The sequence below is a fragment of the Bombina bombina genome, chromosome 2 (genome assembly GCF_027579735.1).
Source record: "Bombina bombina isolate aBomBom1 chromosome 2, aBomBom1.pri, whole genome shotgun sequence".
Lineage (NCBI taxonomy): Eukaryota > Metazoa > Chordata > Amphibia > Anura > Bombinatoridae > Bombina > Bombina bombina.
The window spans coordinates 1068151299-1068167121 of record NC_069500.1 but is presented as its reverse complement, the minus strand read 5'-3'; the positions used below and the strand labels follow the sequence as shown (position 1 = coordinate 1068167121).

The 15823-nt window shown below is 42.0% G+C and overlaps 1 protein-coding gene across 1 annotated transcript in view; it reads left to right on the top strand.

Moving 5' to 3' along the window:
• TBC1D9 (TBC1 domain family member 9) overlaps positions 1-15015 on the top strand; it is a 512458-nt gene extending 497443 nt beyond the window's left edge. The window contains exon 20 of the mRNA XM_053703695.1: positions 13348-15015. Coding sequence (XP_053559670.1) covers positions 13348-14049 — 702 coding nt within the window. The 3' untranslated portion in view covers positions 14050-15015. The remainder of the gene's footprint in view (positions 1-13347) is intronic.
• Positions 15016-15823: the final 808 nt, after the last annotated feature.

Sequence of the window (15823 nt, the reverse complement as noted above, 5' to 3'; positions counted from 1 at the left end):
AAACGCACAACCATACCAATTGAAGACAGTTGTGCTTTTAAAGACCTCATGGATAAAAAATTAGAGGGTTTACTTAAGAAAATTTTTGTTCAACAAGGTTTTCTTCTCCAACCTATTGCCTGCATTATTCCTGTAACTACTGCAGCTGCTTTCTGGTTTGAGGCGCTGGAAGACTCGCTCCAGACGGAGACCTCATATGAGGAAATTATGGATAGAATTAAGGCTCTAAAGCTAGCTAATTCTTTTATCACTGACGCCGCTTTCGAAATAGCTAAGTTAGGGGCGAAAAATTCAGGTTTCGCCATTCTGGCGCGCAGGGCGCTATGGCTAAAGTCCTGGTCGGCCGATGTGTTGTCTAAATCCAAGCTTTTGAACATTCCTTTCAAAGGAAAGACCCTCTTCGGGCCTGAATTGAAAGAGATTATTTCAGATATCACCAGGGGAAAAGGCCATGCTCTCCCTTAGGACAAGCCCTTTAAGACAAAGAACAAAGCTAATTTTCGTTCCTTTCACAATTTCAGGAACGGCCCCGCTTCATCCTCTCCGGCTGCAAAGCAAGAGGGTAACGCTTCACAGCCCAAGGCAACCTGGAAACCTTACCAGGGCTGGAATAAGGGTAAACAGGCCAAAAAGCCTGCAGCTGCCACCAAGACAGCATGAAGGGGTAGCCCCCAATCCGGGACGGATCTAGTAGGGGGCAGACTCTCTCTCTTCGCTCAGGCCTGGGCAAGAGATGTACACGATCCTTGGGCATTAGAGATTGTAGCCCAGGGATACCTTCTAGAATTCAAGGATTCTCCTCCAAGGGGAAGGTTCCACATTTCTCGTCTGTCTACAGATCAGACAAAGAAAGAGGCGTTTTTACGCTGTGTAGAAGATCTACATACAATGGGAGTGATCCACCCAGTTCCAATTTCAGAACAAGGACTGGGGTTTTACTCAAACCTATTTGTGGTTCCCAAAAAAGAAGGAACTTTCAGACCAATCCTGGATCTCAAAATTCTAAACAAATTCCTCAGAGTCCCATCATTCAAGATGGAGACCATTCGGACAATCTTACCAATGATCCAGGAGGGTCAATATATGACTACCGTGGATCTAAAGGATGCGTACCTGCACATTCTTATCCACAAAGATCATCACTAGTTTCTCAGGTTCGCCTTTCTGGACAAGCATTATCAGTTTGTGGCTCTTCCCTTCGGATTGGCCACTGCTCCCAGAATTTTCACAAAGGTGCTAGGGTCCCTCCTGGCGGTTCTAAGACCGCGGGGCATAGCAGTGGCGCCTTACCTAGACGACATCTTAATTCAGGCGTCGACTTTCCAAAGAACCAAGTCTCACACGGAGATTGTATTGGCCTTTCTGAGGTCTTACGGGTGGAAGGTGAACATCAAAGTTCTCTCTCCCCCCTCACAAGAGTTCCATTCCTAGGAACCCTGATAGACTCGGTAGAAGTGAAAATATTTCTGACGGAGGTCAGAAAGTTAAAACTCTTAACTACTTGCCGAGTTCTTCATTCCATTCCTCGGCCATCTGTAGCTCAGTGCATGGAGACAATCGGTCTAATGGTAGCGGCAATGGACATAGTCCCTTTTGCTCAGATACACCTCAGACCACTGCAATTATGCATGCTCAAACAGTGGAATGGGGATTATGCAGATTTGTCTCCTCAAATTCAGTTGGACCAGGAGACCAGAGATTCTCTTCTCTGGTGGTTGTCTCAGGATCACCTGTCTCAGGGAATATGTTTCTGCAGGCCAGAGTGGATCATTGTAACGACCAATGCCAGTCTGTTAGGCTGGGGTGCGGTCTGGGACTCCCTGAAAGCTCAGGGCTTATGGTCTCGGGAAGAAACTCTTCTCCCGATAAACATTCTGGAACTGAGGGCGATATTCAACACTCTTCAGGCATGGCCTCAACTAGCTGCGGCCAAATTCATCAGATTTCAGTCGGACAACATCACGACTGTAGCTTACGTCAGTCATCAGGGGGGAACAAAGAGTTCCCTAGCGATGATGGAAGTAACCAAAATAATCAAGTGGGCGGAGGATCACTCCTGCCATCTCTCAGCAATTCACATCCCAGGAGTAGACAACTGGGAGGTGGATTTTCTAAGTCGTCAGACTTTTCACCCGGGGGAGTGGGAACTCCACCCGGAGGTATTTGCCCAGCTGACTCAGCGATGGGACACTCCAGAGTTGGATCTGATGGCGTCCCGTCAGAACACCAAACTTCCTCTCTACGGGTCCAGGTCCCGGGATCCCAAGGCGGTATTGATAGATGTTCTAGCAGCGCCTTGGTCCTTCAATCTGGCTTATGTTTTTCCACCGTTTCCTCTTCTCCCTCGTCTGGTCGCCAGAATCAAGCAGGAGAAGGCTTCAGTGTTTCTGATAGCGCCTGCGTGGCCACGCAGGACTTGGTATGCAGACCTAGTGGACATGTCATCTGTCCCACCATGGACATTGCCAATGAGGCAGGATCTTCTAATACAGGGTCCGTTCAAGCATCCAAACCTAATTTCTCTGCGTCTGACTGCTTGGAGATTGAACGCTTAATTCTATCAAAGCGTGGTTTCTCTGAGTCAGTTATAGATACTCTGATTCAGGCTAGAAAGCCTGTCACCAGGAAAATCTACCATAAGATATGGCGGAAATATCTTTGTTGGTGTGAATCCAAGGGTTACTCATGGAGTAAGATTAGGATTCCCAGGATATTGTCTTTCCTCCAAGATGGATTGGAGAAAGGATTGTCAGCTAGTTCCTTGAAAGGACAGATATCTGCTCCATCTATCCTTTTACACAAGCGCCTGGCAGATGTACCAGACGTTCAAGCGTTTACTCAGGCTTTAGTCAGAATCAAGCCTGTTTACAAATCAGTGGCTCCGCCATGGAGTCTAAATCTAGTTCTTTCAGTTCTTCAAGGGATTCCGTTTAAACCCTTACATTCCATAGATATTAAGTTGTTATCTTGGAAAGTTTTGTTTTTGGTAGCCATCTCTTCTGCTCGAAGAGTCTCAGAATGATCTGCCTTGCAGTGTGATTCACCTTACCTGGTGTTCCACGCAGATAAGGTAGTTTTGCGTACCAAACCTGGTTTTCTTCCTAAAGTTGTTTCTAACAAGAATATTAACCAGGAAATAGTTGTTCCTTCTCTGTGTCCTAATCCTTCTTCAAAGAAGGAATGTCTGTTACACAATCTTGATGTAGTTCGTGCTTTAAAGTTCTATTTGCAAGCAACTAAGGATTTCAGACAAACAACTTCATTGTTTGTTATCTATTCTGGTAAGAGGAGAGGTCAGAAGGCGACTGCTACCTCTCTTTCCTTTTGGCTGAAAAGCATCATCCGTTTGGCCTATGAGACTGCTGGCCAGCAGCCTCCTGAAACTGTTACTGCTCATTCTACCAGAGCAGTGGCTTCCACATGGGCTTTTAAAAATGAGGCTTCTGTTGAACAGACTTGTAAGGCAGCGACTTGGTCTTCACTGCATACTTTTTCCAAATTTTACAAATTCGATACTTTACTGCTTCGGAGGCTATTTTTGGGAGAAAGTTTTTGCAAGCAGTTGTGCCTTCCGTTTAAGGTACCTGTCTTGTTCCCTGCCTTCATCCGTGTCCTAAAGCTTTGGTATTGGTATCCCACAAGTAAAGGATGAATCTGTGGACTGGATACACCTTACAAGAGAAAACAGAATTTATGCTTACCTGATAAATTACTTTCTCTTGTGGTGTATCCAGTCCACGGCCCGCCCTGGCAATTGAGTCAGGTAAAAACATTTTTTGTTTAAACTACAGTCACCACCTATGGTTTCTCCTTTTTCTTCCTAACCTTTGGTCGAATGACTGGGGGGTGGAGCTAGAGGGGGAGCTATATGGACAGCTCTGCTGTGTGCTCTCTTTGCCACTTCCTGTAGGGAAGGAGAATATCCCACAAGTAAAGGATGAATCTGTGGACTGGATACACCACAAGAGAAAGTAATTTATCAGGTAAGCATAAATTCTGTTTTTTGAGTTGACTGTCCCTTTAAGTAGATAAAACATGTAAAAATGTAAAAGCATATTCATGCAATATTCCTTTTTAATAAAGTGTTATACTGTGTATTTACTGTAAATATTTCACATTCCAATGTTCTACACATAGCATAATATGTTCTAAGTATTTATAATTAGATATTGCTATATATGTATATATCTATACTTATATATTATCATATATATATTTCTCCAACATAGGTGTGTCCGGTCCACGGCGTCATCCTTACTTGTGGGATATTCTCTTCCCCAACAGGAAATGGCAAAGAGCCCAGCAAAGCTGGTCACATGATCCCTCCTAGGCTCCGCCTACCCCAGTCATTCTCTTTGCCGTTGTACAGGCAACATCTCCACGGAGATGGCTTAGAGTTTTTTAGTGTTTAACTGTAGTTTTTATTATTCAATCAAGAGTTTGTTATTTTGAAATAGTGCTGGTATGTACTATTTACTCAGAAACAGAAAAGAGATGAAGATTTCTGTTTGTATGAGGAAAATGATTTTAGCAACCGTCACTAAAATCCATGGCTGTTCCACACAGGACTGTTGAGAGCAATTAACTTCAGTTGGGGGAACAGTGAGCAGTCTCTTGCTGCTTGAGGTATGACACATTCTAACAAGACGATGTAATGCTGGAAGCTGTCATTTTCCCTATGGGATCCGGTAAGCCATGTTTATTACGATCGTAAATAAGGGCTTCTAAAAGGGCTTATTAAGACTGTAGACTTTTTTTGGGCTAAATCGATTGATTATTAACACATATTTAGCCTTGAGGAATCATTTTATCTGGGTATTTTGATATAATAATATCGGCAGGCACTGTTTTAGACACCTTATTCTTTAGGGGCTTTCCCAAAGCATAGGCAGAGCCTCATTTTCGCGCCGGTGTTGCGCACTTGTTTTTGAGAGGCATGGCATGCAGTCGCATGTGAGAGGAGCTCTGATACTTAGAAAAGACTTTCTGAAGGCGTCATTTGGTATCGTATTCCCCTTGGGGCTTGGTTGGGTCTCAGCAAAGCAGATACCAGGGACTGTAAAGGGGTTAAAGTTCAAAACGGCTCCGGTTCCGTTATTTTAAGGGTTAAAGCTTCCAAATTTGGTGTGCAATACTTTTAAGGCTTTAAGACACTGTGGTGAAAATTTGGTGAATTTTGAACAATTCCTTCATGTTTTTTCGCATTTGCAGTAATAAAGTGTGTTCAGTTTAAAATTTAAAGTGACAGTAACGGTTTTATTTTAAAACGTTTTTTGTACTTTGTTATCAAGTTTATGCCTGTTTAACATGTCTGAACTACCAGATAGACTGTGTTCTGAATGTGGGGAAGCCAGAATTCCTACTCATTTAAATAAATGTGATTTATGTGACAATGACAATGATGCCCAAGATGATTCCTCAAGTGAGGGGAGTAAGCATGGTACTGCATCATTCCCTCCTTCGTCTACACGAGTCTTGCCCACTCAGGAGGCCCCTAGTACATCTAGCGCGCCAATACTCTTTACTATGCAACAATTAACGGCTGTAATGGATAATTCTGTCAAAAACATTTTAGCCAAAATGAACACTTATCAGCGTAAGCGCGACTGCTCTGTTTTAGATACTGAAGAGCATGACGACGCTGATATTAATATTTCTGAAGGGCCCCTAACTCAGTCTGATGGGGCCAGGGAGGTTTTGTCTGAGGGAGAAATTACTGATTCAGGGAACATTTCTCAACAAGCTGAACCTGATGTGATTGCATTTAAATTTAAGTTGGAACATCTCCGCATTCTGCTTAAGGAGGTATTATCCACTCTGGATGATTGTGACAAGTTGGTCATCCCAGAGAAACTATGTAAAATGGACAAGTTCCTAGAGGTGCCGGGGCTCCCAGAAGCTTTTCCTATACCCAAGCGGGTGGCGGACATTGTTAATAAAGAATGGGAAAGGCCCGGTATTCCTTTCGTCCCTCCCCCCATATTTAAAAAATTGTTTCCTATGGTCGACCCCAGAAAGGACTTATGGCAGACAGTCCCCAAGGTCGAGGGAGCGGTTTCCACTTTAAACAAACGCACCACTATACCCATAGAGGATAGTTGTGCTTTCAAAGATCCTATGGATAAAAAATTAGAAGGTTTGCTTAAAAAGATGTTTGTTCAGCAAGGTTACCTTCTACAACCAATTTCATGCATTGTCCCTGTCGCTACAGCCGCATGTTTCTGGTTCGATGAGCTGATAAAGGCGGTCGATAGTGATTCTCCTCCTTATGAGGAGATTATGGACAGAATCAATGCTCTCAAATTGGCTAATTCTTTCACCCTAGACGCCACTTTGCAATTGGCCAGGTTAGCGGCTAAGAATTCTGGGTTTGCTATTGTGGCGCGCAGAGCGCTTTGGTTGAAATCTTGGTCGGCTGATGCGTCTTCCAAGAACAAGCTACTTAACATTCCTTTCAAGGGTAAAACGCTGTTTGGCCCTGACTTGAAAGAGATTATCTCTGATATCACTGGGGGTAAGGGCCACGCCCTTCCTCAGGATCGGCCTTTCAAGGCAAAAAATAAACCTAATTTTCGTCCCTTTCGTAGAAACGGACCAGCCCAAAGTGCTACGTCCTCTAAGCAAGAGGGTAATACTTCTCAAGCCAAGCCAGCTTGGAGACCAATGCAAGGCTGGAACAAGGGAAAGCAGGCCAAGAAACCTGCCACTGCTACCAAGACAGCATGAAATGTTGGCCCCCGATCCGGGACCGGATCTGGTGGGGGGCAGACTCTCTCTCTTCGCTCAGGCTTGGGCAAGAGATGTTCTGGATCCTTGGGCGCTAGAAATAGTCTCCCAAGGTTATCTTCTGGAATTCAAGGGACTTCCCCCAAGGGGGAGGTTCCACAGGTCTCAGTTGTCTTCAGACCACATAAAAAGACAGGCATTCTTACATTGTGTAGAAGACCTGTTAAAAATGGGAGTGATTCATCCTGTTCCATTAAGAGAACAAGGGATGGGGTTCTACTCCAATCTGTTTATAGTTCCCAAAAAAGAGGGAACGTTCAGACCAATCTTAGATCTCAAGATCTTAAACAAGTTTCTCAAGGTTCCATCGTTCAAGATGGAAACCATTCGAACTATTCTTCCTTCCATCCAGGAAGGTCAATTCATGACCACGGTGGATTTAAAGGATGCGTATCTACATATTCCTATCCACAAGGAACATCATCGGTTCCTGAGGTTCGCATTCCTGGACAAACATTACCAGTTCGTGGCGCTTCCTTTCGGATTAGCCACTGCTCCAAGGATTTTCACAAAGGTACTAGGGTCCCTTCTAGCTGTGCTAAGACCAAGGGGCATTGCTGTAGTACCTTACTTGGACGACATTCTGATTCAAGCGTCGTCCCTTCCTCAAGCAAAGGCTCACACGGACATTGTCCTGGCCTTTCTCAGATCTCACGGATGGAAAGTGAACGTGGAAAAGAGTTCTCTATCTCCGTCAACAAGGGTTCCCTTCTTGGGAACAATAATAGACTCCTTAGAAATGAGGATTTTTCTGACAGAGGCCAGAAAAACAAAACTTCTAGACTCTTGTCGGATACTTCATTCCGTTCCTCTTCCTTCCATAGCTCAGTGCATGGAAGTGATCGGGTTGATGGTAGCGGCAATGGACATAGTTCCTTTTGCACGCATTCATCTAAGACCATTACAACTGTGCATGCTCAGTCAGTGGAATGGGGACTATACAGACTTGTCTCCGAAGATACAAGTAAATCAGAGGACCAGAGACTCACTCCGTTGGTGGCTGTCCCTGGACAACCTGTCACGAGGGATGACATTCCGCAGACCAGAGTGGGTCATTGTCACGACCGACGCCAGTCTGATGGGCTGGGGCGCGGTCTGGGGATCCCTGAAAGCTCAGGGTCTTTGGTCTCGGGTAGAATCTCTTCTACCGATAAATATTCTGGAACTGAGAGCGATATTCAATGCTCTCAAGGCTTGGCCTCAGCTAGCGAGGGCCAAGTTCATACGGTTTCAATCAGACAACATGACAACTGTTGCGTACATCAACCATCAGGGGGGAACAAGGAGTTCCCTGGCGATGGAAGAAGTGACCAAAATCATTCTATGGGCGGAGTCTCACTCCTGCCACCTGTCTGCTATCCACATCCCAGGAGTGGAAAATTGGGAAGCGGATTTTCTGAGTCGTCAGACATTGCATCCGGGGGAGTGGGAACTCCATCCGGAAATCTTTGCCCAAGTCACTCAGCTGTGGGGCATTCCAGACATGGATCTGATGGCCTCTCGTCAGAACTTCAAAGTTCCTTGCTACGGGTCCAGATCCAGGGATCCCAAGGCGGCTCTAGTGGATGCACTAGTAGCACCTTGGACCTTCAAACTAGCTTATGTGTTCCCGCCGTTTCCTCTCATCCCCAGGCTGGTAGCCAGGATCAATCAGGAGAGGGCGTCGGTGATCTTGATAGCTCCTGCGTGGCCACGCAGGACTTGGTATGCAGATCTGGTGAATATGTCATCGGCTCCACCTTGGAAGCTACCTTTGAGACGAGACCTTCTTGTTCAGGGTCCGTTCGAACATCCGAATCTGGTTTCACTCCAGCTGACTGCTTGGAGATTGAACGCTTGATCTTATCGAAGCAAGGGTTCTCAGATTCTGTTATCGATACTCTTGTTCAGGCCAGAAAGCCTGTAACTAGAAAGATTTACCACAAAATTTGGAAAAAATATATCTGTTGGTGTGAATCTAAAGGATTCCCTTGGGACAAGGTTAAGATTCCTAGGATTCTATCCTTCCTTCAAGAAGGATTGGAAAAAGGATTATCTGCAAGTTCCCTGAAGGGACAGATTTCTGCCTTGTCTGTGTTACTTCACAAAAAGCTGGCCGCTGTGCCAGATGTTCAAGCCTTTGTTCAGGCTCTGGTTAGAATTAAGCCTGTTTACAAACCTTTGACTCCTCCTTGGAGTCTCAATTTAGTTCTTTCAGTTCTTCAGGGGGTTCCGTTTGAACCCTTGCATTCCGTTGATATTAAGTTATTATCTTGGAAAGTTTTGTTTTTAGTTGCAATTTCTTCTGCTAGAAGAGTTTCAGAATTATCTGCTCTGCAGTGTTCTCCTCCTTATCTGGTGTTCCGTGCAGATAAGGTGGTTTTACGTACTAAACCTGGTTTTCTTCCAAAAGTTGTTTCTAACAAAAACATTAACCAGGAGATTATCGTACCTTCTCTGTGTCCGAAACCAGTTTCGAAGAAGGAACGTTTGTTGCACAATTTGGATGTTGTTCGCGCTCTAAAATTCTATTTAGATGCTACAAAGGATTTTAGACAAACATCTTCCTTGTTTGTTGTTTATTCCGGTAAAAGGAGAGGTCAAAAAGCAACTTCTACCTCTCTCTCTTTTTGGATTAAAAGCATCATCAGATTGGCTTACGAGACTGCCGGACGGCAGCCTCCCGAAAGAATCACAGCTCATTCCACTAGGGCTGTGGCTTCCACATGGGCCTTCAAGAACGAGGCTTCTGTTGATCAGATATGTAGGGCAGCGACTTGGTCTTCACTGCACACTTTTACCAAATTTTACAAGTTTGATACTTTTGCTTCTTCTGAGGCTATTTTTGGGAGAAAGGTTTTGCAAGCCGTGGTGCCTTCCATTTAGGTGACCTGATTTGCTCCCTCCCTTCATCCGTGTCCTAAAGCTTTGGTATTGGTTCCCACAAGTAAGGATGACGCCGTGGACCGGACACACCTATGTTGGAGAAAACAGAATTTATGTTTACCTGATAAATTACTTTCTCCAACGGTGTGTCCGGTCCACGGCCCGCCCTGGTTTTTTTAATCAGGTCTGATAATTTATTTTCTTTAACTACAGTCACCACGGTACCATATGGTTTCTCCTATGCAAATATTCCTCCTTAACGTCGGTCGAATGACTGGGGTAGGCGGAGCCTAGGAGGGATCATGTGACCAGCTTTGCTGGGCTCTTTGCCATTTCCTGTTGGGGAAGAGAATATCCCACAAGTAAGGATGACGCCGTGGACCGGACACACCGTTGGAGAAAGTAATTTATCAGGTAAACATAAATTCTGTTTTATATATATACTGTATATATATATATATATATATATGTAGATATATATTGTTCAAAAATACCATCAGATATATTCTTCTATGTGAATAACATTGGAATATGAAATATTTTTGTGTCGAGTTAGCGCACTTGAGAATATGCGTTCGGGTAAGCACAAGAGTGGGGTGTTTTTCCACTTTTTTCTTCATTGACTTCTATGGGGGAAAAGGTTATCGCTCCAACAACATTCTAACTTCGGCTTTTTGCACACATTGGGTTAGCACCCTAGTGATAACATTTTATTTTCAACTCATAATACAATCACAACCTGGCGCGCACAAAAGGTTTATTTCTAGCAGAGTTAACGCTCAAGCGGGAGCGTTAAATAATGCTCCACTTGTAAATTAATGTGTAAATCGGGGTGCAATAAAAATGACAGTGAACAATTCTGTAGTGAATAAAGGAGAATCATGTTACTTGGAAATAACCTAGAATGCACCATTTATTAATTTGATGAAGATCCTTTGAATATATTCTATTTAATGGATTATTTAAATAATAAAGTTAAATAATAAATGTAAACAAGAATGTGACTCCTGGGGTGAGATTACATATATGGCGCAGGCTTCAGCGCAACCACTGCAACCCGCACCGCCCGTAATTTTACATCGCACATCGGGGTATCCAATAAACCCCCGCAGTTCATAAAGTGCCGTAAGTCTGATAAACTAGTGATGTCCAGAAATGAGCATAAATACAAATTTCTGGAGTCGCTAGTGACTTACGGCACTTAAGAAACTGCCGGCGCCTAAGAAAAATTAAAAAAAATATCAAATCTCCTGTAAAAGTCTAACACTTCTCCCAAAAATAAACCTGACAGCTAAAACCCTTATTTTCGCTATCAAACCCACATCGGAACTAATAAAAGTATTAACCCCTAAACCGACAACCCCCCCCAGCGCAATATGCTTAATTAAACTATTAACCCCTATATCCGCGATTAAAGATGGCGTCTTTTGAATTCATATTGGCTGATTTGATTCTTCAAATTCAAATCAGCCAATAGGATGAGAGCTACTCAAATCCTATTGGCTGATTTGAATTTGAAGAATCAAATCAGCCAATAGGAATTCAAGGGACGCCATCTTTAATCGCCTTGAATTCACTATTCAGTGTACGGCAGTGATCGTATGAAGAGGATCCTCTACGCTCCATGGCTCTGCGGTCGCCGGTGTTCAGTTCCAGGGTCGCCGGTCTTCAGCTCCACGGTCATCGGTCTTCAGCTCCGCCCTCCACTCCGTGCCAGATTGTTCCTGGGAGAAAAAAGAAGAGGTCGCTGCTTGGAAGAAGACTTCACCGCATGGGACAGGACCTTCCCCGCCGGACTTCAGGAACAGTGAGTATCAACCTTGGGGGGGGGGGAGGTTTAAAAAAAAAATTATTTAGATTAGGGTGGGCAATTCCTAAAAGAGCTAAATGCCCTTTTTAGGGCAATGGGTAGTTTAGGTTTTTTAGTGTTAGGTTCTTTTATTTTGGGGGGTTTAGTGAGTGGGGGGGTTTACTGTTAGGGGGGACTTAGACTTTTTTCTTCCGCAAAAGAGCTGTTTATCTTGGGGCAATGCCCTGCTACTGGCAGTTTATTCTTAGATTAGGGGGTGTTTTTATTTTGGGGGACTTTTTTATTTAATTCTTGGTAATTTGTTTATTATTTTCTGTAATATTTGATTTTTTATTTTCCGTAATTTTATATGAATTTTAGCTTAGTTTTTTTTATTTTTAAAGTAATGTTAGGTTTTTTTATTTTAATAGTTAGTAACTTTAGTATTTTGTAATTTAGGTAATTTGGGTTCATTTAGGGGGTGTTAGGTTAGGGGGTTTAGTAATTTAATTATTTATTTGCATTGTGGAGGATGGCGGTTTAGGAGTTAATAGTTTTAATAGGTAGTTTGCGTTGTGGGCTTTGGCGATTTAGGGGCTAATAGATTTAATAGGTTTATAGCGTTGTGGGTTAATGGCGGATTAGGGGTTAATAGTTTTAATAGGTAGTTTGCGATGTTGGAGTTGGCGGATTTAGGGGTTAATACACTTTATTAGTTATTGCGGTGTGGGATTGCGGTTGACAGGTAGCTAGATATTGCACATGCGTTAGGGGTTAGTTTTTTTTTTGCAGGCAGTTTTGGGAGTTACGGTGCTCCCATACTCAGCGCAAGACCTGCTGCGGCTGCCTTTGTTTGGCGAGGGGAAAATGGAGTAACATTTCTCCATATTTGCCACGTAAATCCTTGCGCTTAATATTGGATACCGATTAGCGATGCGGTCCCATGTTAGCTTATAGGAGTAAAAATTCCGGACGACGGGGGAAATATACGTGCCGCATTTATATGCGGCACTGTATATCGGATACCAAAACCAGCGACACCTCATATGTAATGAGACCCCTGATGCATTTGCATAATCCTTTTTGTTATTAAATGTATATTGAATATTTATACATGCTAGCTCTACAGGAATGGAATCATAAATCATAAAATAAAGTAGAACAAGACAACACAAGTGTTGCATTAAAGAAGAACCAATGCACAATATAAAATAGGATAAAACCATTAAGTAAAATAAGATTGATTAACATGTATGAAAACTACTTATATAAAAAAAATAGGCATTTGTTCAGTTTTTCCATTCTATGGTTATTATGTGACGTAAAGGGACAGTCTACACCGGGTTGATTCTTAAACCAGCCTTAAACCTGCTGGTCCTTTCACCTCAGATAAGCCTCCTGCAGCCATTTTCCCATACATCAGCTTTGACATTATACAATAATTTTTCAAAATCTGTTAAACTCCTCCCATAGTTTGCGTGCTAAGGTCTGAATGTATATCCCCATCCAATAACTGTCGCCTTGCTCATAAGCTGTGAGACTCGCTCACGTTACTTAGTTAATATAACAAGTCCTTCGCACTTCTGATTTTCATGCTGCCCACATTGCACATGTTGAAATTTCATGACATCATTTACTGCGACATGAACGAGTATACAGTGCACAAAGAGTAGTAGGCAGTAAATTGTCAAGGTTGGCGGCCATTTCCAATTGTCCAAATAAGAAAATCTGTAAGAAATGTCTTATTGTCCAAGCTGCTATGTAGGGAAACTACTGCAGGAGGCTTGTAAAAGTTGAAAGGAGCAGTAGGTGTAAGAAACAACCTGGTGTAAACTGTTCCTTTAAATATTACATTTGTCTGATTTATCTGGCATGATTTAATATGCTCTATTTCTTCCTCTTTTTAGGAGAAGTTTATTGAGCTGTGCAAGACTATGTACAACATTTTCAGTGAGGACCCATATGAGCAAGAACTGTATCATGCCACAGCAGCGGTCACCAGCTTGCTGCTTGAAATTGGAGAGGTTGGCAAACTTTTCTCCAGCCAGGCCACAGAGGAAGCAGCTATCCACAGCAGCCAAGAGATTCAGAGTAGAAACCATGAAAAGAAAGGAGTCCAGACATACCATTACGTGCAAGATGGTGACTTCTCAAAAAGACCTGTTTCCAATATCGATACAGAAGACCTGAACTCTGATCAGATGGAGGAAGTGAAGCTGGAAGACTCTCCGAGAGACAATGGAGCCTGCTCCTCGATGCTAATATCAGATGATGACACTAAAGATGACAGTTCCATGTCATCATATTCAGTCTTGAGCGCTGGCTCACATGAAGAGGACAAACTGCATTGTGAAGATATTGGTGATGACACAGTTTTAGTGCGCAATCACCACCAGTCTTCATTGCCTAACAGCACCAGCCTAGACAGGGACTGGGCCATTACATTTGAGCAATTTTTAGCTTCTCTCTTGACAGAGGCAGCCCTCGTCAGATACTTTGACAAGCCAGTGTCTATGATGGCTAGAATCGCCAATGCTAAAAATGTTCGTCTGATGGGGAAAGCATTGCCTTCATCTAGTGACTATGATATTGCTACCATTTCTGGATGAAAGATTTGTTGTTACCTCACTATTCAAGAAGAAGACAAAAGAACTAGTGTACAAATATTTATTCATTGTGAATCTCTATGTAAAAAAAGCAATTTTTCTGTGATTGCATTCAAATATTAATGTATAGTGAATATCTATCTAAAATGAGCTTTCTTCAGTGATTACTTATGGACATTGGTAAATATTATTAATATTGTTGACAATATAATAAAATAGTACCATCCCTTTAAAATTTAGAAAATGTGCACAACTTATCATAGAATCGCTGCAAGAGATTTAATGGATTTTTAACCTTGCAAACATACTTTTTAACTGAATTTAAAGACTATAATGTGAACTGTTTTAAATAAAGAAAAGTTACAAGGTTTTTTTTTTTTTAAATGTATAAATATCCTGCAACTATAATAATTCGCAAAGACAATATGTATTTTAGTGAACCTGAAAGACGAAAATAAAAAGTAGATATTTCAACCTAGTTTTACAGTATAACCCTTGCCCTTATGGTGAGAATCTTGTATTTAAAAGTCAAGTATAATTATGTAAAATTAAGGAAGTATGTTATTTCCAAAGCTACTGTATACAATGTATTTAAAGTTGTTTTGCTGTAACGTTACCACTTGTTATATACCTGAACCTAATATCTACTGACTTAGTAACAGACGTATAAAATCTGAGCACCTGCACTTTGAATTTTTTTTAATGCTGTCAGTTACTGAAGTACCTGCTTTACTATAATTTCAAACTAAAATATTTCATGCTTTGTATATGTATAAGTGTATTCTTGTAAATAGTATTTGTATTTAAGAGTTTTTTTTAAACCACTTATAATTTTAGGTAATGTATATAAATCAAACCATATGGCTGTAATTGTAATTTTACTTTTAATTAATTCTGCTGTTTTGTTCTGCTGTATGCTAGAACATTATAATAGAGTTCATGTCATCCAATAAAGTACTCTTAAACATGTATACTTTTCTACCTTAATGAGTTTCCGAAATAGATACTTAATCCAATGAGTTTTTTTAAAATAGGAACAAAAAGAAGAAAAATGGATAGTCCAGAGCACTCAATCAAATACAATAAGTAGATTAAGTCACAGTGAGGTTGGCCAGGACGAGTGAATAATAAAACGTAACATTTAATAGTTAAAATTAAAAAGTAGATGGATACTACTAGTGTAGGTGTATGTAAAAAACGATTACAAATATTACAAAGAAAGCAGGCATGCCCAGGTATTAACCATAAGTATATGGGATTGTCTGGCAGTGATGCACCCAAAAAATGCTTGCGGATTGCACAGGTAAACTTATCTAAAAAGTGAGGATTGACCTCAAACAAATTAACTATAGCTAGTGCAATACTGGAGTGGTGCGAGCCCTGTCAGAGTCCAAGAAAAACACACCCATTAATACTAATGATGTATGGTGTAAATACACAAGTGCTGAAATAGATATCACACTATCAGTACATGACAGAACATAAGATAAGGCAGCAGAGCTTTCAAGACAAGCGCCTGATGTGCATTTCGCCAAACAAATGGCTTTCTCAAAGGCTAACCCAACCTGGGAAAGCCTCACTGCTTAAATGTTGTAATGAGCCAATCAGGGGTGAGGATTCTTACACACCCCTTGGAGGAGCCAATTCGGTGGGTCCTCTTATCATTGGATAAGCGTCCGTCACATGACCAAGCATATAGTGATGAAGAAAGGGGGCGGGGACAATAGCCGGTTCGCCGCATAGAAAGTTACCTTAAATGCATTATCTAGTGTGATCG